The sequence below is a fragment of the Oncorhynchus masou genome, chromosome 26, assembly GCF_036934945.1.
Source record: "Oncorhynchus masou masou isolate Uvic2021 chromosome 26, UVic_Omas_1.1, whole genome shotgun sequence".
NCBI classification, from domain to species: domain Eukaryota; kingdom Metazoa; phylum Chordata; class Actinopteri; order Salmoniformes; family Salmonidae; genus Oncorhynchus; species Oncorhynchus masou.
The window spans coordinates 10,854,082-10,876,870 of NC_088237.1; the positions used below are offsets into that span (position 1 = coordinate 10,854,082).

The 22,789-nt window shown below is 43.0% G+C and overlaps 2 protein-coding genes and 1 pseudogene across 2 annotated transcripts; 2 read left to right on the forward strand and 1 right to left on the reverse strand.

Moving 5' to 3' along the window:
- The first annotated feature begins 102 nt into the window (after positions 1 to 102).
- Positions 103 to 3,127, forward strand: LOC135514786 (dnaJ homolog subfamily B member 9-like). Its single transcript, XM_064938392.1, has 3 exons — positions 103 to 195; positions 653 to 892; positions 1,681 to 3,127. The coding sequence occupies exons 2-3, from the start codon at positions 676 to 678 to the stop codon at positions 2,121 to 2,123; spliced, it is 660 nt and encodes a 219-aa protein (XP_064794464.1). The 5' UTR covers positions 103 to 195; positions 653 to 675; the 3' UTR covers positions 2,124 to 3,127.
- Positions 3,128 to 4,136: 1,009 nt separating this feature from the next.
- Positions 4,137 to 15,198, forward strand: LOC135514788 (dynamin-1-like protein; annotated as a pseudogene).
- Positions 15,199 to 17,319: 2,121 nt separating this feature from the next.
- Positions 17,320 to 21,745, reverse strand: LOC135514536 (troponin T, cardiac muscle-like). Its single transcript, XM_064937967.1, has 8 exons — positions 21,688 to 21,745; positions 21,420 to 21,536; positions 20,897 to 20,974; positions 20,677 to 20,790; positions 20,434 to 20,546; positions 20,096 to 20,186; positions 18,971 to 19,008; positions 17,320 to 17,498 (listed from the first exon to the last, which is right to left on the reverse strand). The coding sequence occupies exons 1-8, from the start codon at positions 21,742 to 21,744 to the stop codon at positions 17,459 to 17,461; spliced, it is 648 nt and encodes a 215-aa protein (XP_064794039.1). The 5' UTR covers position 21,745; the 3' UTR covers positions 17,320 to 17,458.
- Between the last annotated feature and the right edge of the window lie 1,044 nt (positions 21,746 to 22,789).

The window sequence follows — 22,789 nt, forward strand, 5'->3', positions numbered from 1 at the left end:
ATAAGAGCCACATGCCCCTAGTTTCAGCCAATCGTGGTGTTTCGAGTCAGTAGGTGAAGAAATGAACCAATAGTATTGCGAGTCGTGGAGTAACAGCTCCGGGGGATGCAACCCGCTATAGTTTGTCACCTACGGATCAGCTGTGCCAGTGTCGTCTGATAGAGAGCCAGGAGGCTGTTGTTAGTGCATCTCAAGGTAAATCCTCTCTTTTATTTTAATTCAACGCTTATTTGAGTTTAGAATTAGCATACAGTTCAGAACTGTGTTTCAAGTAGTTTTCACAGTCTCTCCGTGCTTGTGATTCTGACACTCTTTTTCTCCCCCATCCACTTTCACTGATTTAAACTGCCTTACCAATTGCTTTAAATGCAATGTAAACGGTTGGGTCATTCTGTGGCTGATTCAACCATCTGTTCACTAGAATAAATACATTTGTAGTCCCTAGCTAAAGTTTATTTATTTATTTGAGAAACAAAAAGAAAAGCCTATGTCACACAGCAGGTTTTACAGATGTACCATGCCGTGCTTCCTTTCTACAGTATAGGTTAAAACATGCTTACATGGTTATACTTTTGTCAACCTTACATTGTAATTTGCTTGTGTCAGTAACAAACTGTCAACTAACTGTCAAACCTCTCTCTTTCCTGGGCAGGGAGGCAAGAGCTAACCAACAATATGGCCACAGCACAGTCAGTCTTAATGTTAGCAGTATGCATTCTCATGATAACTGAGTTCATACTGGCACAGAGGGACTACTATGACATCCTAGGTGTGCCAAAAGATGCCTCCGAGCGCCAGATCAAGAAGGCCTTCCATAAGCTAGCCATGAAGTACCATCCTGACCGAAACAAGAGTCCTGGCGCAGAGGCAAAGTTCAGGGAAATAGCTGAGGGTGAGTTCAGTCAACTTCTGTGTTAGGTAGATGGGCACTTCCTCGTCCGTTCCATTAGGGCTCGTTACGTCAAGTCCACATCAAATGTATTGGACGGAGTGTTAATTATTCATCCTGTAGTTGTATTAATACTTTTGTAAACATTTCAATAAGTAATGGGTGTTTTTCCAATCTTTAATATTGTCAGTGTAATGGACATTATCAGGTGAACAAGGAGAGCAGTCGTTGATAATATCAATTTAAAAAATGTATCTGGTTTAATTACAAATTTGCAGGGATAACAATAGCCCGGACAGGAGCAGAGAATGTCTAACTGGCCTTCACCGAGAAGACTCAATAGCCTAATCAGCAACGCGAAATGTACTGTTAACACCAGCCGAGAAGCTTGTAGGAAGTCAAAAAGGACAGTGACTTTGTCAGCTACTACAGAACCACAGTGTTCACTGACAATACCATAATAATCCGTGTGTCCTCAGTCCTTCTACCTCCAGTCTGGCGTCAATCACTATCAACAGATGTGAGTTTAATCCATAACAGTCAGCATCGAGTCTAGTGACCAGCAACCCGAGTGTCACAAACAGAACACTGGAAATCATGTGTAATACAGAAAGGGAAAGCGTGTAAATATGCTTAACGTTGCGTTAATCACTCTAAACTGAATATGAACTTTGTTGATCTTATTAATATTCCCATTACAGTCAGTTATGACATTTTTAAATGTTAAAGCATTTGTTGTTTTCCTGATGTCTGTGGACACCAAGAGACTCATGTTTCCTTTCCTTTGCCAGCGTACGAGACGTTATCAGACGATAAGAGGAGACTGGAGTATGACCAGTTTGGACATGGCCCCTCCCCTGGTGAGCCAGGCACAGGAGGTGGGAGGAGTGGACAGCACTTCCACCAGAACTTTAACTTCAACTTTGATGACCTGTTCCGAGACTCTGACCTGTTCGGTCATAACCAGCACTCCCATCATGCCCAGCACGAGAGGGCCTTCAACAGCCACTTCCAGGCCCACCAGGAGGCCCAGAACAGGCACAAGAGACACTTCCAGGGCTCCTTTGGTGGAGAACACTTTGATGATGTGTTTGAGGACATGGAGAAGATGTTCTCGTTTAACGGACACACGGGCGGGGCGGACAGCCGCTTCCAGGCCTCAGCAAAACAACACTGCAGGACAGTGACACAGCGCAGAGGGAACATGGTCACCACATACACAGACTGTTCTTGATTGATCACCAGACACATATCCCACTACTCACTGGGTATGAGTTTAGCTATCGTGGGTATTTTGGAATTACTGTTAATTTAACACTTTGTGGAGCATGATTTTGGGTGGTTTTGGAAAGAAGAAGAAAATGTGTGCTATAAATGTGTTGATGCCTATGGGCCATAAAACAAACTGTTCTCACGCAATACCTTTCACTCATTTTGGATATAATTTAACTGGGCTTATGTAATAGGTTCTTACTTCTGGATAGCATTGCATGTTACGATGCCTCCATTTGGATTTCAATTGACTTTGTTTACATCGTGCTAAGCACCGGCTCTCCCATTTCTCAGGTTCTCTATTGGCTTCCATCTTTGTTTGAGAGTAGCAATTGTATTGAGTTGAAGAAGAAAAAAATAATCATTTTATTTCATGTCCTTTCTATTTTCCTCCTGGAGCATTAAAATTGCTATGCAAAACCAAAGCAATTCTCCTCTTTCAGAAAGAGTTCTTCCAATATCATGACAAATTCAGTGTTATAGCACGTTTATATTGCTTATGCCTTGTACTTTTAGAGCTGTTGCATTTGATTGTGGACTTATTCATTCAGTCTCCCCAGTGTGTTAAGTTGCTGTCACTTACTTCAAGGCCCATCTTAAACCTTTCCCTGTTAGGAATAGAGCACATGAGTTGAATCTCATGGTGAAGTTGAAGAGAACCTAGCGATATACATGTATTTAACATGGTTATGCACCATTATCAACTGTTACATCTTGGGTTTTTTTTCTGCAAAGTGGGCCTCTTCTGCCATTTCATTATGTGCAATATTTGCAGTCGGCACCTTTGTTCTCTGTTCTGTTGTCTCTTACCTCGACTTTGCTGCCTGATTGTCATTTTGTGTGAAACCAATGTTGAGTTTTTGACTGCTGTCTGCACTTTGTTAATCCTAAGGATGATCTATTTTTTAAATATTGAAAGGATGAGGATTAGTACTTGTTTGGAAATAAAAAATGTATTTACTCTAAGGTCCCTGCAGACTAAAATGTATTTCTACAATTCCTATCATTCTATCCTATCATGTTCTATTCTCTTGGTCCATGGATTTAGATGACTGTAGTATCTTCTAAATGTGTGTATTCTATTCATGCTCTGACATTCGATCAATTAATGTAAATCTCAGAATAGGTTCACAAAACACTATGTATATTATCATCTGCAACTATAATGTAGCTACTATTTTAGCCTAGCGGTTTGAGAGGCGAGCATACAACCGGAGGGTTGCCAGTCCTGGGTCTGACGGGAGCTGATAATTGGATTGTTGACGGTATCAAATCATAGAGGCTTTTGCCGCCTGCCGTTGTGCCCTTGAGCAAGGCACTTAAACCCCCCACAAAAGCTCCCCGGCTGCCCAGTGTCTTTTGGAGGGGTTGGGTTAAAAGAGGATGTCACATTTCCGTTGGAGCTTGTGTGTAATTGACCAGTAAAGTGATCTTACACATCTATCGAAAAACTACATTAGAATATGTTTTTGAGCAGCGGCCTAATCTTGGGAAATGCAGTCCTATTTGGAAAATTCAAGCAGCATTTGAGAGCGTTTGGAATCTGGAAGACAACAAGTCCCAATAAACACAGCGCAGTCGCAGACTGGCTTATTTCAATGCTCATTATGTGCAATATGGGACGTTGAATGACTTTTTTTTTCTCCCCAATTTCGTGGTATCCAATTGTTGTAGTAGCTACTATCTTGTCTCAACGCTACAACTCCCGTACGTGCTCGCGAGAGACGAAGGTTGAGGAGCATGCGTCCTCCGATACACAACCCAACCAAGCCGCACTGCTTCTTAACACAGCGTGCATCCAACCCAAACACCATGCACCCGGCCACCTTGGCTAGCGCACACTGCGCCCAGCCCGCCACAGGAGTCGCTGGTGCGCGATGAGACAAGGACACCCCTACCGACCAAGCCCTCCCTAACCCGGGCGGCGCTAGGCCAATTGTGCGTCGCCCCACGGACCTCCTGGTCGCGGCCGGTTACGACAGAGCCTGGGCGCGAACCCAGGGACTCTGATGGCACAGCTGGCGCTGCAGTACAGCGCCCTTAACCACCCGGGAGGCCCGTTGAATGACTTTTAACAGAGCTGGTGGATAGCTGTTCCATTAGTTTATCTCTCTAGAAAGGTGTCAATTTAGCTTGAACATGGAGGCCCTAATCCGCGTTATAAACAAGCTTCAAGATGTCTTCAATACGGTGGGAGCAGACATATTACAGCTGCCGCAGATAGCAGTCGTTGGAACCCAGGTAAAACCCTTCCCCTTCGTAGCTGTCAAAATATGGTTATGCTGCTAGTCTCTTCACGTGACACTGAAAGATAGCTAACTACATACATTGTTGTCTATCCAGCTATTTTGTGTTCGAGGTTTTCATTATGTTCAGCAAAACATCAGGATTGCTGAAAATGGGCCATTGAACTTGAGTGAGCTTGGTGCAGTTAAAAATAAACCTCTTTCTGTCTCTGTTTGTGCATGAGCCAGTTGTGTGGCTATTATTGGTGTGCATGTGTTGGTGGACAGCTGGCATGTTCCATTTGACCCGGGCAAAGCCTGCTTTTTGTCAGCAGCAATTATGAAGAACTCTCTGTCAATAACTGTAGGACAACCTTATGTGCCATATTATTTGGTAACACTGCTGTTCTCAGATCTGTCCTTATGTGAAAGCTGTTAACCCAACTCCATGATGTGACATACTGTGATGTCTGTCTCCAGATCAGTGGGAAGAGCTCTGTGTTGGAGAACCTGTGGCAAGGACATGCTGCCCCGTGGGACAGGTGCAGTGATCCGCCGGCCACTCATCCTACAGCTAGTCCACGTGGATCCTGGAGATGGTAGGAAAATGATAGATGAGAATGGTACGTAGGCCTACCTGGGATGGAATGCCATAATATGTGACCACACTGACCACTAACCGTGTGTGTGTGTGTGTGTCCTCATTCTGCTCTTTGGGTATTTTCAGACCACTTTGTGTCATTGTTTCTGACCTGCCACTCGTGTTGTTATTTCTGACTCAGCGTTTTGCACCCCATCACACCGATTGTACCAGCCTATTTCAGCAAGTCGTGAAGATCACACGCTTGCCACTGTGTCATGTTAAACCCAGAGAGAGCTGTTTTTTGAAATGACCACAGTTTTGAAAATAGGAGCTGAAACGTTCTCTATCTCTTTGACGGCCGACCCCACAATGTGGACACACTCAGCTATGTAAAGGTCTTGTCTGTTGGTTTTTTGTGTTTTCCTATACATTCCTCCCTTGACAGTTATTAGGGACCTGTAGACCAGACCGTCCACACCTGAACAAGTAGTGCATCTAGGGTTATTCCTTAAATGATTGTGATCTTATTAATATAGTATTCTAATTATATGACTGTAATCTTGTGTGGCTCAGTTGGTAGAGCATTGTACTTGCAAAGCCAAGAGTTGTGGGTTTCGATTCACACTGTGGCCACCCATATGTTAAATGTGTATACCACATGACTGCAAGTTGCTATGGATAATTTCTGCTGAATGGTATGTATGATACATTATATTATTGATACATCTCCCATATTCCATTACCTTATTTTGGTCAGGTGAAAATGTATATCTAAACCATGTGTTATTGTATTCCACAGGCGTGGAAGGAGGTGAATGGGGCAAGTTCTTACACACCAAAACAAGGTATGACTTATCTCAAACATTGATACATGTTGCTACTCATGATATTCTGTTTTCTGTGCTGTTGATTGAAGAAAATATACATTAACAAAGCTGGTCTTTTCAGATCTACACAGACGTCAGTGAAATCAGGCGGGAAAATGAAAATGAAACGGAAAGAATTTCGGGCACTGACAAGGTAAGACGATCACAGTGTAATTATTTAGGACTTTATAAATTGATCTCCTTCACATCATACATCCCTTACCCATTCAACAAGGCTTTTCATTGTTTGTCATTGTATTTCCTATAGGGGATCAGTGATGAGCCTATTCACCTGAAGATCTTCTCTCCTAATGTGGTGAACCTCACTCTGGTGGATCTACCCGGCATTACCAAGGTAACAGTGACTAGAGATGGAGATGAACTAGACACTAAGTGTCTGCTCTGCATAGGAGAAGCTAGTAGCCTAGCAGACATGCAGGGCAACTGAAAACTTGGCTGGACGCGATACACTAGAACCCCAACTCCATTATCCTGGCTGCGACCGCTGCCAACACAAACATGGCCACCTCAGAGTCCCTCAAAGTGGCCCGCGAGGTCGACCTCGACGGTCAGTACTGGGTTGGAGGTTTTTTTCTCTCGCTTATTTAGTTGATGGTGACAGTTTGGATGTCAGGGTTTTTCTGCTTTGACCCTGATTTGAGTTTTGACATTAATGAAAGGGCTATAATAGGCTATAATGCTCATTTTCATCCACAGTGTTTGGGCAGCCACTTATCTCTCTCTGCGACTGGTAAAAGTGTATGGTGTGCACAGTATGTTGTGTTGGACTCATTTCTGTAGTCTGTTGTCGTGTACAGGCAGGAGGACACTGGCGGTGGTGACCAAGCTGGACTTGATGGACGCTGGTACTGATGCTATGGACGCCCTGCTGGGCCGGGTCATCCCTGTCAAACTGGGCCTCATCGGAGTGGTCAACAGGTCTGGCTTTATACTCTACTGTAGCACGTTACACTCACTCCCAATAGTAGCCTCTACTCTACCTTACATACAATGAACATCAGCTGAAATCTGTCTTGTGTTATTGTGAAGCCGACACGTCTCTGTTTCACGCAGGAGTCAGTTGGACATCAACAATAAGAAGTCGGGGAGCGATGCCATCCGAGATGAACATGCTTTCCTGCAGAAGAAGTATCCCTCTCCCGCTAATCGAAATGGAAACAAATATCTGGCCAGGACTCTGAACAGGTGAGAATGTTATTGTTTCCTCCATAGGGCAGTTGGGTATTACATAAGCAGTAGTGACTTGTAACCACACTTGCCAGTCAAGGTTCTTAGCTCTGGTCAGCCAAACAACCTATGAATCACAAAGTGCAATCTACTTTATCTAATGAAACTTTGAGATCTCGGATATTGTGCCCATAGAATTGCAACTACTAGCACGGAGTTCTGTAATAGGAATTTCAAGGTGAACAAAATAGAATGGTAGTCACAGGTAAAGTCAATCAAAAATCAATCTGATTTATCACAAGTTGCAGCAGGAAGCACAGGAAGTGTCTAACTGGTCATTGCTGAGAAGGCCTTTACTACTAGATTTTGTTACGTTACAGCATTATTCGAAAACTGATTAAATAGTTTTTTCCCCCTCCTCAATCTACACACAATACCCAAGTGGTGTAAAGTATTTTAGTCAAAATACTTTAAAGTACTACTTAAGTTTTTTTTTGTGGTATCTGTACTTTACTTTACTATTTTATATTTTTACTACATTCCTAAGTAAAATAATGTACTTTTTACTCCATATACCCAAAAGTACTCGTTACATTTTGATAGGAAAATGGTCCAATTTATGCACTTATCAAGAGAACATCCCTGGTCATCTCTACAGCCTCTGATCTGACGGACTCACTAAACACACATGCTTTGTTTGTAAATGATGTTTGAGTGTTGGAGTGTGCCCCTGGCTATCTGTCAATAAAAATAAATTGGTGCTGTCTGCTTTGCTTAATATAGGGAATTAGAAATTGTTTATGCTTTTACTTTTGATACATTTGAGCAATTCCATTTACTTTTGATACTTACGTATATTTAAAACCAAATACTTTTGGACTTTTACTCAAGTAGTATTTTACTGGGTGACTTTCACTCCTACTTGAATCATTTTCTATTAAGGTATCTTTACTCAAGTATGACAATTGAGTACTTTTCCCACCACAGCAATACCCCATAATGACAAAGCAAAAACAGTTTTAGATGTTGCTAATTTATTTAAAAAAAATGTTGTTTTAAATATTACATTTACATAAGTATTCATATTGCATTGTTGAAGTACCTTTGGCAGAGATTACAGCCTTGGGGCTTCTTGGGTAAGACGCTACAAGCTTGGCACGCCTGTATTTGTGAAGTTTCTCCCATTTTTCTCTGCAGATCCTCTGAAGCTCTGTCAGGTTGGATGAGGTGCGTCGCTGCCCAACTTTTCAGGTCTCTCCGGAGTTTGAGCGGGTTCAAGTCCGGGCTCTGGCTGGGCCAGTGAAGGATACTTCAGAGACTTGTCCCGAAGCCACTCTTGTGTTGTCTTGGCTGTGTGCTTAGGGTCGTTGTCCTGTTGGAAGGTGAACCTTTGTCCCAGTCTGAGGTTCGGAGTGCTATGGCGCAGGTTTTCATCAATGATCTCTCTCTCTACTTTGCTCCTTTCATCTTTCCCTCGATCCTGACTAGTCTCCCAGTCCCTGCCGCTGAAAAACATACCCACAGCATGATGCTTCCACCACCATGCTTCACCGTAGGGATGGTGCCAGGCTTCCTCCAGACTTGATGCTTGGCATTCAGGCCAAAGAGTTCAATCTTGGTTTCATCAGACCAGAAAATCTTGTTTCTCATGGTCTTTGTCTTTAGTTGCCTTTTGGCAAAATCCAAGCAGGCTGTCATGCCTTTTACTGAGGAGTGGCTTCTGTCTGGCCACTCTACCATAAAGGCCTGATTGGTGGAGTGCAGCAGAGATGGTTGTCCTTATGAAAAGGTTATCCCATCTCCACAGAGGAACTCTGGAGCTCTGTCAGAGTGACCACCGGGTTCTTGTTCACCTCCCTGACCAAGGCACTTCTTCCCTTATTGCTCAGTTTGGTGGTTTCAAACTTCTTCCATTGGAGATTGATGGAGGCCACTGTGTTCTTGAGGGCCTTCAATGCTGCAGACATTTTTTGGTACCTTTACCCCAGATCTGTGCCTCAACACAATCCTGTCTTTGTGCTCTACGGACAATTCCTTTGACCTCTTTGTATTTGCTCTGACATGCACTGTCAACTTTGGGACCTTTATATATACAGGTGTGTGCCTTTCCAAATAATTTCTAATCAATGTAATTTACCATAGGTGGATTCCCATCAAGTTGTAGAAACATCTCAAGGATGATCAATGGAAACCGGATGCGCCTGAGCTCAATTTCGAGTCTCATAGCAAAGGGTCTGAATACTTATGTAAATAAGGTATTTCTTTATTTTTAAAAATATATATAATTAGCAAAAAAATATAACCTGTTTTTGCTTTGTCATTATGGGGTATTTTGTGTGTAGATTGGTGGAAAAAACCAATGTAATCCATTTTAGAATAAGGCTGTATGTAACATAACAAAATGTGGAAAAAGTCAAGGGGTCTGAATACTTTCTCAATGCACTGTATATCCTCATCAGCTGACAACTGTTCTGTAAACACCAGCCAAGAGGCTTGTAGGAAGTCAAAACAAAAGACCAGTGACTTTGTCAGCTACTACAGAATCACAGTGTTCACAGACAATGCTACAATAATCTGTATGTTCTTGTACCTCCAGTTTGGCGTCAATCACTCAGTAGATAGTTTAATCCATAACATACTGCATCGAGTCTAGTGACCTTCACCCCGAGTGTCACAAACAGAACACTGGAAATCATGTGTATTACAGAAAGGTAAGTGTCACACTTTTACTGAACATGAACTTTATTCATTAGAAATATTCTCATTACAGTTACCTACTGTATCTAATGAAACTTCAAGGTCTCAGATACTGTGCCCATAGAATTACAACTACTAGATTGGAATTCCCATTCAAGTCCCTTTCAAATCAATGTTCTGTAAGTTGTATGATTCTAATTCTCCTGTCCCTGCTAGGTTACTGATGCACCACATCAGAGACTGTCTACCGGAGCTGAAGACGCGTATCAAATTGCTGGCGGCCCAGTTCCAGTCTCTGTTAAGCAGCTACGGCCAGCCCGTTGAGGACCAGAATGCCACCCTGCTGCAGCTCATCACCAAGTTCGCTGCGGAGTACTGCCACACCATCGAGGGCACGGCCAAGTTCATTGAGACGGCCGAGCTGTGAGTAGTAGTACCCTCTCTATTCCACAAGGAGGTGCCAATGTGTGGGCAAAATGCCTGTGAAAACCCAGAGATGCACTTCATGTAGTATTACCTGTGATTTGAATGTTGGCACTATTCCTTTGATTCAAAGTAGTACATCAGGTTTGTCACAACATGTCAACTTCATCTATCCTCTTGTTTTGCAGATGCGGTGGTGCCAGTATCTGTTACATATTTCACGAGACTTTTGGGCGAACTTTCGAGTCAGTGGATCCCCGAGGAGGACTCGACACCATAGATATCCCGACTGCCATCAGGAACGCCACTGTGAGTAGAAGAGTTTCTTCTTCTCTCCTTCTAACAGTATTTACTAAAGAGTGGGCATACCTTTAACCTGGGGAACGGATAAATGATCATCTGTCCTTCTCTTAATGCTACTTTGTCTGAACAACACACGGTACATGTCTGTCTCTAATGTCTCGCTCTCTCCCTCTTTCATTCTCTCTCCCTCTTTCTGTCTCTCTCTAGGGCCCTCGTCCGTCTCTGTTTGTGCCCGAGGTGTCGTTTGAGCTGCTGGTGAAGAAGCAGGTGAAGAGACTGGAGGATCCCAGCCTGTGCTGTGTAGAGCTGGTCCATGAGGAGATGCAGAGGATCATCCAGCACTGCAGCAACTACAGCACACAGGTAGACACACACACACACACACACACACACCAACACACTGTCATGTATAACTAACCCAAAAACCTAACCAGAACTCTAAACCTAGCCCTAGCTCCTAACCCTAAAACTATCCCTAATTCTCTAACCTTAACCCTAAACCCCCTAGGAAGAGCATTTAAAATGGCCCTAGATTTTGTTTGTTTACTATTCTTGTGGGGACTTCTAGTCCCCACAAGTATAGATAAACACGTCTACACACACAAACACACACACACACACACACACACACACACACACACACACACACACCTGATGCCTGTGTGTTTTCCATAGGATTTGTTGAGATTTCCAAAGCTCCGTGATGCCATAGTAGAAGTGGTCACCTCTCTGCTCAGGAAAAGGCTGCCTATCACATTTACATTTACATTTAAGTCATTTAGCAGACGCTCTTATCCAGAGCGACTTACAAATTGGTGAATTCACCTTCTGACATCCACCAATGAGATGGTAAATCCAGGTTCAATCGGTGTAATCTGCACGTGGGTTATTTGTATGCCAACTGCATCAGGTTATTGTATCACATCACATACAACTCTCCTGTTCCAGGTGCTTAATCTGGTGGCCATTGAGCTGGCCTACGTCAACACCAAACACCCTGACTTGCTGATGCCTGTGGGGTCATGAACAACAACATAGAGGTGACAACCATTTCTGTTGACATGAATTCTGTAGTTGGGATGTAAAAATAACATGATGATGTATGCCATTTCGCAGACGCTTTAAGCCAAAGCGACTTAGTCATGCGCGTTCACATTTTACATATGGGTGGTACCGGGAATCAAGTGAGCAACAGAGGACATTGTGTGTTGTAAAAGGGATGCAACTTTCTTCCCTGCTGTCTGTCCTGTAGGAGTCGAGGAGAAACCGAATGAGAGAGCTGCCCACTGCAGTCCCCAGGGATAAGGTAACTAACTAACCACCATACTCTGAATCTCTTCTATAATACCCCAAACAAAATGGCTCCCAATCTCAATCTCTCCAGCTCTCTTTAATCGCAATATAATACCAATTGTCCCTGGTCTTTTCTTCTTTACCTCTCCTGACTTCACAAGTCCCTTCTCATTCCTCCTCTCTTCTCTTCCTTTTAGTCAGTAGTTAATGGTCCAGTCGGCCAGCTTCCCATTCCTACCGAGCCCCCTGCCTCTGTGGACGCGGAGGTTGCCAAGGTGGGGCATGAGATGGGCATGCTCCGTGCTTCCAGCTGTGCCCTACTCAGTCTGCTCGCCAGTCCTCATGCCCTCTCTTAACAATGTCCTCTCTGCCTTCTCCCTCTCTGTGCGTTTGAGTTTGGTCCTGAATTAAATAGATTGGTTTGCATTGTGATTCTTCAAAGCACCTTGAGGCACAAGTTGCTGTAAAAAAATGGCTTTACATCTGATTGTTTGTGTTGTGTGTGTGTGTGTGTGTGTGTGTGTGTATGTATGTGTGTGTGTGTGTGTGTGTGTAACCTCAGGCTCCCGGAGCAGAGCCCCAGGGGGACCAGGAGGGGACAGGGAACTGGAGAGGCATGCTGAAGAAAGGGGACGAGGGGGCCCCCACCTCTGGCCCCTCCAGCCCTCATAAGGGTCTTGCTGTCAACCTGCTGGATGTGGTGAGCGAATAATAAAGTTATTCAATTTCAAAATGCTGTGTGGTGCTCTTCAGTGATTGGCTGATGCTGTTGCTCCTCCCGCAGCCTGTTTCCGTTGCCAGGAAGTTGTCTTCTCGGGAGCAGCGTGACTGTGAGGTCATCGAGAGACTCATCAAGTCCTACTTTCTCATCGTTCGGAAAAACATCCAAGACAGGTGCTTTCTGACGCTGTCCCTCTCTCTTTGGGAAAGAGGATACCTAGTCAGTTGCACAACTGAATGCATTGAACCCAACCCCTCTAAATCAGAGAGGGGGTTGCCTTAATCGACGTCCACAGTACCCAGGGAGCAGTTGTTGTTTGGGGTTAACTGGCTTGCTCAAGGACAGAGCTGCAGATTTTTTTCACCTTACCGGCTCAGGGATTCGGTTAAAGGCCCAACGCTCTTAAGCGCTAGGCTACCTGCCACCCTTTGTATTTCTGTGCAGTGTTGAAGTCTAGAGGTATTTGCTCCCATCAGGCCAGCAGCTCAGATTTCTCTCTCTCTCCCTCCCTCCCTCTTCCGTACAATAGCGTGCCCAAGGCAGTGATGCACTTCCTGGTGAACCATGTGAGGGACAGTCTGCAGAGTGAGCTGGTGGGTCAGCTCTATAAGTCTGGTCTTCTCAACGACCTCCTCACTGAGTCTGAGGACATGGCCCAGAGACGCAAAGAGGCTGCAGACATGCTAGAGGTTGGTACCTTAACTATGAACAGAGAGGATTGACACACATTCAAACTTTGGTACAGGAAGTAGATTTCAAAAAAAGCAACCACTAAAGGTATAATTATTCACAACAAGCTTCATAGTCAAGTGTATCTCATTGTGTGTCCACAGGCTCTGCAGAAGGCCTGTCAGGTCATTGCTGAGATCAGAGAGACTCATCTATGGTAAGGAGGAGAACTCCACTGAAGTCAATCTGTAATCTACTCATCATGTCTGGAAGACTTGGATTTGCTAATATTAAAGTGCACTGTTGCGGGTCATGGAAGTGTGTTGATACATGGTACTGGCTCACAGCTATGTTAAGGCTAAATACATATCATCGCTCACCTGTGTAAGAAACCGATTCCTCATTAAGACATATTTGTACTTTGTAGTCATAACCAAGAATGTTTGAAGGACAAATTTGTCCTATCTTCAGCTGTCCGTGTGTAACACAACATGGAGAGATTGATGGATCGTTCTTTCTGTAGCCTAAATCAAAGCTGAAACTCAAACCTCAGTTTCAAACCCTCTCCAGTTCCCGTAAATTTGATACTCCCATCCCACATTGTTTATGAAAATGTATAACACTCCAAAATATACTGTAACCCTGAATATCTTTATTTGTTAAAGGTATTTTAAGTTCTAATGTCAAAAGCACTGGTGCCACTTACTATGTCATTTTATGTCTATAATGTGGGGGCAATATGTGGTGCATCCCTTACGTGACAAAACACAGGAATTTCACATGTTATCTCATGCGATTTTTATCTGAAGTTAATGTCATATCACGTGACAACCTACGAAGTGACGTGATAACAGGAAACTACACGTGACCATGTGGCAACGTCAGCACATCTGAAAACATGATCTCATGTTAAATACATGTGACAACATTGTCTCATGTTAAATACATGTGACAACACGGGGATGCAAAATGTGAACGTGATACCATGAACATTTTAGTATGTGAAAACCCAAGTGTCAAATGTCATTGAGAATATTTTTGCTTTAAAAAGAATTATTGACATTGAAATGAAACAGTTCCGGTTTGCTCCAGAGATTTTTACTGCTAAGTGAAAGTGTTAACATTAAAGGACAGTATGCTGATGACTTGGGAATCCAGCTCGCCTGGGATTTGAACTCACAACTTCTTGGTTGATAATTAACTGAAGTTTGTGCTGCGCCACCAGGTCTGTGGACCTATGGGAGATTGACTATGCATACACGGAGTATACCAAACATTCGGGAACACCTTCCTAATATTGAGTTGCAGCCCCCCTTTTGCCCTCAGAACAGCCTCAATTCGTCAGGGCATGGACTTAGTGATGCTGGCCCATGTTGACTCCAATGCTCCCCACAGTTGTGTCAAGTTGGCTGGATGTCCTTTGGGTGGTGAACCATTCTTGATACACACAGGTATCCTTCTACCGTACCTTGTTCAAAGGAACTTAACTATTTCCTCTTGCCCATTCACCCTTTTTTTGTACCTTTATTTTACTAGGCAAGTCAGTTAAGAACAAATTCTTATTTACAATGACGGCCTAGGAACAGTGGGTTAACTGCCTGTTCAGGGGCAGAATGACAGATTTGTACCTTGTCAGCTCGGGGGTTTGAACTTGCAACCTTCCGGTTACTAGTCCAACGCTCTAACCACTAGGCAACCCTGCCGCCCCAGATGAAACGTGGCTGGGTCTTTCAGCATGACAATGATCCCAAACACACCGCCCGGGCAACGAAGGAGTGGCTTCGTAAGAAGCATATCAATGTCCTGGAGTGGCCTAGCCAGTCTCCAGATCTCAACCCCATAGAACATCTTTGGAGTGAGTTGAAAGTCCATGTTGCCCAGCAACAGCCCCAAAACATCACTGCTCTAGAGGAGATCTGCATGGAGGAATGGGCCAAAATACCAGCAACAGTGTGTGAAAACCTTGTGAAGACTTACAGAAAACGTTTGACCTCTGTCATTGCCAACAAAGGGTATATAACAAAGTATTGAGAAAACTTTTGTTATTGACCAAATACTTATTTTCCACCATAATATGCAAATAAATTCATAAAAAATCTTACAATGTGATTTCTGGATTTTTTTCTCTCTCATTTTGTCTGTCATAGTTGAAGTGTACCTATGATGAAAATTACAGACCTATCTCATCTTTTTAAAGTGGGAGAACTTGCACAATTGGTGGCTGACTAAATACTTTTTTGCCCCACTGTATGTTCTTGTTAACAAATACGTTTTGAAGCACTGCTGAGTTACGTAGTTACCAAGCACTGCTGAGTTACATAGTTACCAAGCACTGCTGAGTTACATAGTTACCAAGCACTGCTGAGTTACATAGTTACCAAGCACTGCTGAGACATTAATTGTATTCCAGACCGAAAGTGTACAAGTTCTAACCTGAGTGCATTTATGCACACTTCATGTTATGTGTCCCTGAGCACTGCTACTTTTTTTGTTAGTGTTGTCAGATAATCGCACAATTATTGACTTGATTCTGTGCAACTTTTAACAGTGCAAAAATGTATTCTTGACAATAAATCTGTGGCCGATTTCTGTCATGGCCACAGAGCTGGTGGTGTAGCAGGAAATTCAGGTTTCTGGTGTTCCCCTTATGGAAATCCCAAATGATTTCATACGTGAAATATCACGTGAAAGCGTGTTTTTGAACACGTTGTGTGACATTTCATATGTGAAAATGTGTTTTTGGAACACTTCACATGTGAAATCATGTGCAAGTGAAATTTCACATTTGAAATCATTTGCAAACTTATTTTTGGAACATGAGATCATGTTTTCACATTTTGCTTTACATATTGCCATGTTATCACGTTAACTTCACATATGATCACATGCGATCTCGTGAAATTCATGTGGTTTTTCCTTTAAGGGTGAGGACCATATTAGGATGTTTGTGAGATGTTCTCAAGGCATGTGTTTTACCAGTCGTCAGGACATCACGTGACGGTCCCAAACCATCCCAAACGATTTAGAAGTAAAGTAATGAAAAGGTACGGTGGTTTTAAAGTGCGTGGTTCGCTGTTCAGCTAAAATATGACCTGGGATTTGAGGTGTGATGATATTTCTGCTGTGCCACAAAGTCTGTAGTATTCCCCTACTCATTCATTACCTATGCACTTAGCAAAAGAGTGCCAGGTGCACTGCTATTTTAGTTATCAGTTAATCTGTGTATTTTCACATCATTGATTTAATTGAGGTATTTCAGTCATTTGAGTGTTTTCTGTATATATATCTAATGTTGATGGGGCATACTATTCTATTTCCGTGTTACTCCTGAATCACTATGATAAATACCGTTTTTTTAATGTATTTTTGAACAAAACAGATTATATATTTTTTAAAGTCCGGTGTAGGAATACAGGTGAAATCAGTTTTTGACACAGATATGGTGGGGGTAACAGGACGATCGGAATTCCGTTCAAATCCCAGGTAAGGACTAAATGATTATTAATAACTGTAGAAATAAACACACACAATATAATCATGTGTCGAAAACACTATGATAAAATCAGTGTGTATCATTTCTGTTTTCACATGTGCAGTGTTCCAAAAACCCGATTTCACATGTGAAACATCACGTGAAATGTCCCTTAAAGCACGTTGTCAAGTGAAATCTCTTATGTGAAATTTTCTACACGTGAAGTCGTGTTCTTTCTGTAAGGGATTGCACTGTGCAGGCACTATTATGTGTTATGTTGTACTGTGGTATTATATGTCTGGTTAACCGATAGATGTATTTATTTCAATCACTTGTTGCCAAGTCTAATAATACCAATTGATTGGATTTATATAACGCTTTTCCCAGATGCTCGAAACGCTTTACGTTATGTTAAGTTATCAGCCGGAGGTGGAGGGAGAGAAGGAAGCTAGATTTGAATTCACGACCCCCAGGGAATTGAGACGAAAGCGTCAGCGCTACTGGAGCCACACTATTGTACATTATATAATAATAATAATATATACAAATTGGCAGACGCATTTATCCAAAGCGACTTGCTGGAGTCTTCCGTGCATTTTCATATGGGTAGCACCAGTCTTGTACATTTTTTTTCGGCCTCAAACTTTTCATTATTTTTCTTTGAAATTAAATCAGACACAATCAAAAGCAAACATATTTTTTATTGTTTCTAGCCTCATGCACAGCAAACAGTGACCGTGACAACAGCACATTTCCATAGTAATTTGCATGTGCACTGATAACAAGAAGAACAACAAAACAATCTTCCATCATCGTCTGGCGTCTCAGTCCTGGAGACTTCATCCTGCCAGGTCTCATTACCTCCTGACCGCCTTGGCCTTGCCTCTGCCCTTGGCACTGTGAAACCACACAAGAGTCGACAGACCAGTCAAACACCTCTGTCACTGTTTCTATCTGACCAGTAGGTGTCGCTATTATATTGATATACTTAAGAACAATACATGTAGTTATACTAAGAGCTAAAAGGAATAGTAAAAGTGATTATTATGCTAATGTAGGTGAATACATATGACAGCAACATCTTCAGCATATCTATCCTCAACATTTTCTATAATGATTACAGGACCAGAGAGAGAGTTGAGTTTTTTGAAAGAATGAGTCAGAGATAGACTGATGCATGAAAGTGGGGAGAGGGGAGATGGGAATGGAAACAGAGACAGTTCTGTGAGAGTTGGCATGCGTCACAGGATGAAAGGGAACACAGAACTTTCACAAACAGGGGTTAGTGAAGGACGAGGATGAATTAATGAATGACATGGCGATCGTGTCCTATCTTCAGCGGTCTTACCGTGATGTTCTCTTAGGGCCAAATCCTAGCTTTCATTTTTCTCGTAGTTTCCCATTGACATCAGTGCATGACTAAGTGAACATTTGACTGAATTGGAAGTTAGAATTTCACCCATAATGCACAATTTAAATGTATAATTTATCATAAGCTATCAATCTATCATTCCTAAAGTCTGACATATGAATTAAAAAGCTATAGCCAGCCAATCTATCTGTAAAATTCAACTTACCATCAGAAAACAGTGAGACTTCAGATAGTGGACAGGAGTCAACCCAGACATCTTGGATTCTGTACTTTAACTTACAGATATTTTTCCAGAGGTCATTTTTTGGAGGCATTACAGTACATATTGTATGCACTGCAATACATACAACTTAACTAAGTTCCTTAGCCTACAGAGAATCTAATCTACTGTCAGTTTTGATGATGACACAATGTTCTGGGGCCAATAGTAGGCTGTTGATTAGGATCACGATCTTCCCAGACTACTGGGGTCTATTCTAGATGAATGGAGAGGGATGGATGGAATGGAAGGAGCCACTCAAAAGACTGGTCAAATTAGGATGCAGCACTACGATCCTAATGTTTTCTCCCAGGTTGAATCATATGCGCCCAGCTAGTTCTCTTCAAGCAGGATCATGTGACTTTAAAAGGCCTTGGGGTTAAGACAGTGAACAGTGAATGGGTGAGGGACAATTGGTGTATCTCAATGGTCTAAAGTAGCTCCTTCACCTTGTCTCCTTTCCTTCGTCTGCACTGAGAGAGAATAAAAGCAGGAAAGGTTGCTTTCACACACCCTGTGTCTTCAGATCAATACAGATTAAGGAGAGGAGACAAAGAGAGGAAGCCACTTCAGACTTTTGAGACCCCCCTGAATGTCTTGATAGTACTCCAACACTGGGCTTTTATTTATTATTATTTTTTTAATGAGTAGCATTCAATATAATTGCTTGGTTGGTTTAGGCCCCCCAAGCTCTTTTAAATAGAGGGGAAACTGACCAGTGTGGCTCTGGGTACTTACCTCTGGTGGTCCTGGACACGGGCCAGAAGCTGATTGATCTGTGAAGGGACACACAGTGGAGGCTGCCTAAGCACTGAGACAACACACTGACTGACACCTGTAGGGAAACCTGGGATCCTGCAGTTTGGAGCCACGGCCTGGCTGCACCACCACCTGTCTGAGGAGTGTGTGGTTCACCAGTGGTTCACCTGTGGTCCACCACCTGACCTGACCCAGTCGCCCGGTTGAGCTTCCCTGAGCCCCGAGTGTAAAATAAAAAACGCTCACTCTGACAACAACGACTGACAGCGGACTACACAACAGTGAGGTTGACGCCCCCACAGCCCATTTACTCACAACTTCTGCTGCTCATTGATTCGGGTCTGGAGAACATTCATCTGGAAGCAAGTCAGAGTTTTAGACAGCTGCGCCCCTCGTAGGGTGTCCTCTTAGGCAGTAGGATTAACACCACCAGTTTCAGAGTAGGGGATGTGGCTTGTTACGCATGTATATATTTCAACTGCTTTGTATTTCATGAGTGTAAGTTACTCTCAGTGAAATGGACTCCATTTACAGAATGTTAAGGGACACGTGTGATGCTTTGGTATATAGGACAGGCGGCTGGTGGCAGCTTCATTGGGGAGGACCGGCACATAGGAATGGCTGGAATGGAATACATGGAATGGTATCAAACATGTGGTTTCCATGTGTTTGATACCGTTCATTTCACAGTAACACTTGAGTCATTTAGCAGACCCTCTTATCCAGAGAGATGTACAAAGTCAGTGCATTCATTTTAAGGTTGGTGAGACAACCCTATCACTGTTGTAGTAAGTACATTTATTCTCATTTCACTCCCATTATTTATTATGAACAGTCCTCCCCTCACCAGCCTCCTGTGGTATGCAGTCATTGGATGACAGAGGAGATGATATGGAGTTCAGAGGAGATGATATGGAGGTCAGGACACAAGAAAAAGACCCAGACCCATTTGAGGTAAAATATCACAATCTTGCAATCATCACCGTACTATGCTGTCATGTCATTGGGCACGACCAGTGATCTTGTTCTTACCCTGTGGATCACAATGCACAGTACAGCCACGGGTATTATCACCATAGCTTGGACCTGAGTGAGAACCCTTACGTCGTATTTCTGCTTCTTCAGTTTCTCGCTGAGGTCAAACTTCTCCGCCTCCAACTCCATCATCCACTGCCACAGCTCATTGGCCTTCTCCCTGCAGGACGACAACCAATGGGAAGCCAGCGTACAGTCAGCGCATGCGGTTCTAATTTTGGTCTCTCTTTCATAGGAAACTTTCTAAGCAACCATATGTATTTATGTACAGTAGATCATTTCAACAATGAAATAGAGCTTTCAACGTGTGTCCCTGAAAAGTGCATAACTTTTGACCAGAGCCCGGGTGCCATTTGGGACTCAACCAAAGACCTGTGAGTATTTTGGGGTAATTAAATACATCATACTTGAGTTTGTCCTCGTTGAGATGGTCGATGATCAGAGCCTTCCTTCTGTCAGCCAGAATCTTCTTCTTCTTTTCTCTCTCCGTCTGCTTCTTGGCTCCCTTCTTGCCCTCTTGCTGTGGATGGACATCACCGCAGCACAGCGAGAGGGCACGCAAGTGTCAAGATAACCACGAGGGGGCAGCAAATCTGATGCGAATGTTGTAATCATGAGAGAGACCGAGTGAGTGTGGAGCTAGCGCTGACCTTCTGTTGGATGCCACCGTAGGTGTGAGTCATGGTAGTGAGGGCCTTCTTCTTCTTAGCGTCATCATCGTGCTTCCTACGCTGTTCATCTTGCTCCCGCCTCTCTTTCTCTTCCTGCGTCGGGTAGTGAGCAACAGAAGGTTAAAGAAGAGAAGAAAACAACTTGGGCCGCAGTTGGCCTTGATATCACAATGGAAACATTACACAATGAGAGACTCACGGCTAGACGGGCCTGTCTCTCTTTCTCTTGCTCAGCACGAATTCTCTGCTGCTCTGCCCTCTCGGTACGACGCTTCTCCTGCATACACACACACACACACACACACACATGCGCATACACACACACACACACACACACACACAGATAAGGCATCCAACTTGATTAATCTGTGTACCTCAAGACTATGTTGGCACACTGAGCCTGGGCTTAAGCTATGGGAGCCAGCCAGAACGTCAGGCTTGCAATGTCACTCATTACGTGTGCAGTTCACCAACACGCCCATGTAGTGTTCCAGCAGTGTGTGAGCAGTGTGTGTGTGTGAGCTCCAGCAGTGTGTGTGCGTGTGTGTGAGCTCCAGCTGTGTGTGAGCAGTGTGTGTGTCTGAGCTCCAGCAGTGTGTGGGTGTGAGCTCCAGCAGTGTGTGTGTGTGAGCTGTGTGTGAGTGTGAGCTCCAGCAGTGTGTGTGTGTGAGCAGCTGTGTGTGTGTGTGTGAGCTCCAGCTGTGCCACAGTAGAGGACTTACGATCCTGTTGACGAGACTGATGAGCTCATCTTCATCTTTCTTCCTCTGGACAAAGTGAGACTCAATCAGAGAGGTCAGCTCAGCCATGTCCTTCTCTTGACGCTTCCTATGCAGGTCCTGTAAACCACACACACACACACACACACACACACACACACACACACACACACACACACACACACACACACACACACACAGTGTGATTAGAGAGTTGGGCACTCTTATTGCTATATTCAGATAATCTTGCTGGTAGGATTACATCACTCACATCAAAATCGACTTTACCATCTCCCTCTGGTAGCTTTGGAGGGGCAACATTTGGCATAAAACTTCTGAAAAACATTAGAGATGATTCCATCAAATACTCTCCATTCAATTACTTTGATTCAGTGACATGGCAAACCACAAGAGAAAGTTATTGGCCGAAATAGAATCAAACACTTACTTTGGTTTGGCTTTGGAATCTGTAAGTCACAATGATATATGATATATTATATTATATATTATATTATATTTGATTCAAAGTAGAAATAAGAAGTGATCAAAATCAATATAAATCTGATTAGTAAAATCGAAATGTTTTGAAATGCCTCTTAACCAAATTTAGAAAAAGGTTTGAAAAGTATTTTAAAACATAATAATCTTTGAAAATGTTTCAACAGACGTTTTTCAAAACTTCTCAAAACGAAATCTACATGTGACTTATGTACGGTCTTGTTTTATAGCAAAAACAATCCAATATTATTAGACTGAGACACATGATTTTCTGAAATTCTCTACAAAACACATACAGTGAACTTGACAACTACACCTAGAACTAGTTACATAGAACAAGACTAGACCTAGGACTAGTTACATAGAACAAGACTAGACCTAGGACTAGTTACATAGAACAAGACTAGACCTAGGACTAGTTACATAGAACAAGACTAGACCTAGGACTAGTTACATAGAACAAGACTAGACCTAGGACTAGTTACATAGAACAAGACTAGACCTAGAACTAGTTACATAGAACAAGACTAGACCTAGAACTAGTTACATAGAACAAGACTAGACCTAGGACTAGTTACATAGAACAAGACTAGACCTAGAACTAGAATAGAACAAGACTAGACCTAGGACTAGTTACATAGAACAAGACTAGACCTAGGACTAGTTACATAGAACAAGACTAGACCTAGGACTAGTTACATAGAACAAGACTAGACCTAGGACTAGTTACATAGAACAAGACTAGACCTAGGACTAGTTACATAGAACAAGACTAGACCTAGGACTAGTTACATAGAACAAGACTAGACCTAGAACAAGACTAGTTACATAGAACAAGACTAGACCTAGGACTAGTTACATAGAACAAGACTAGA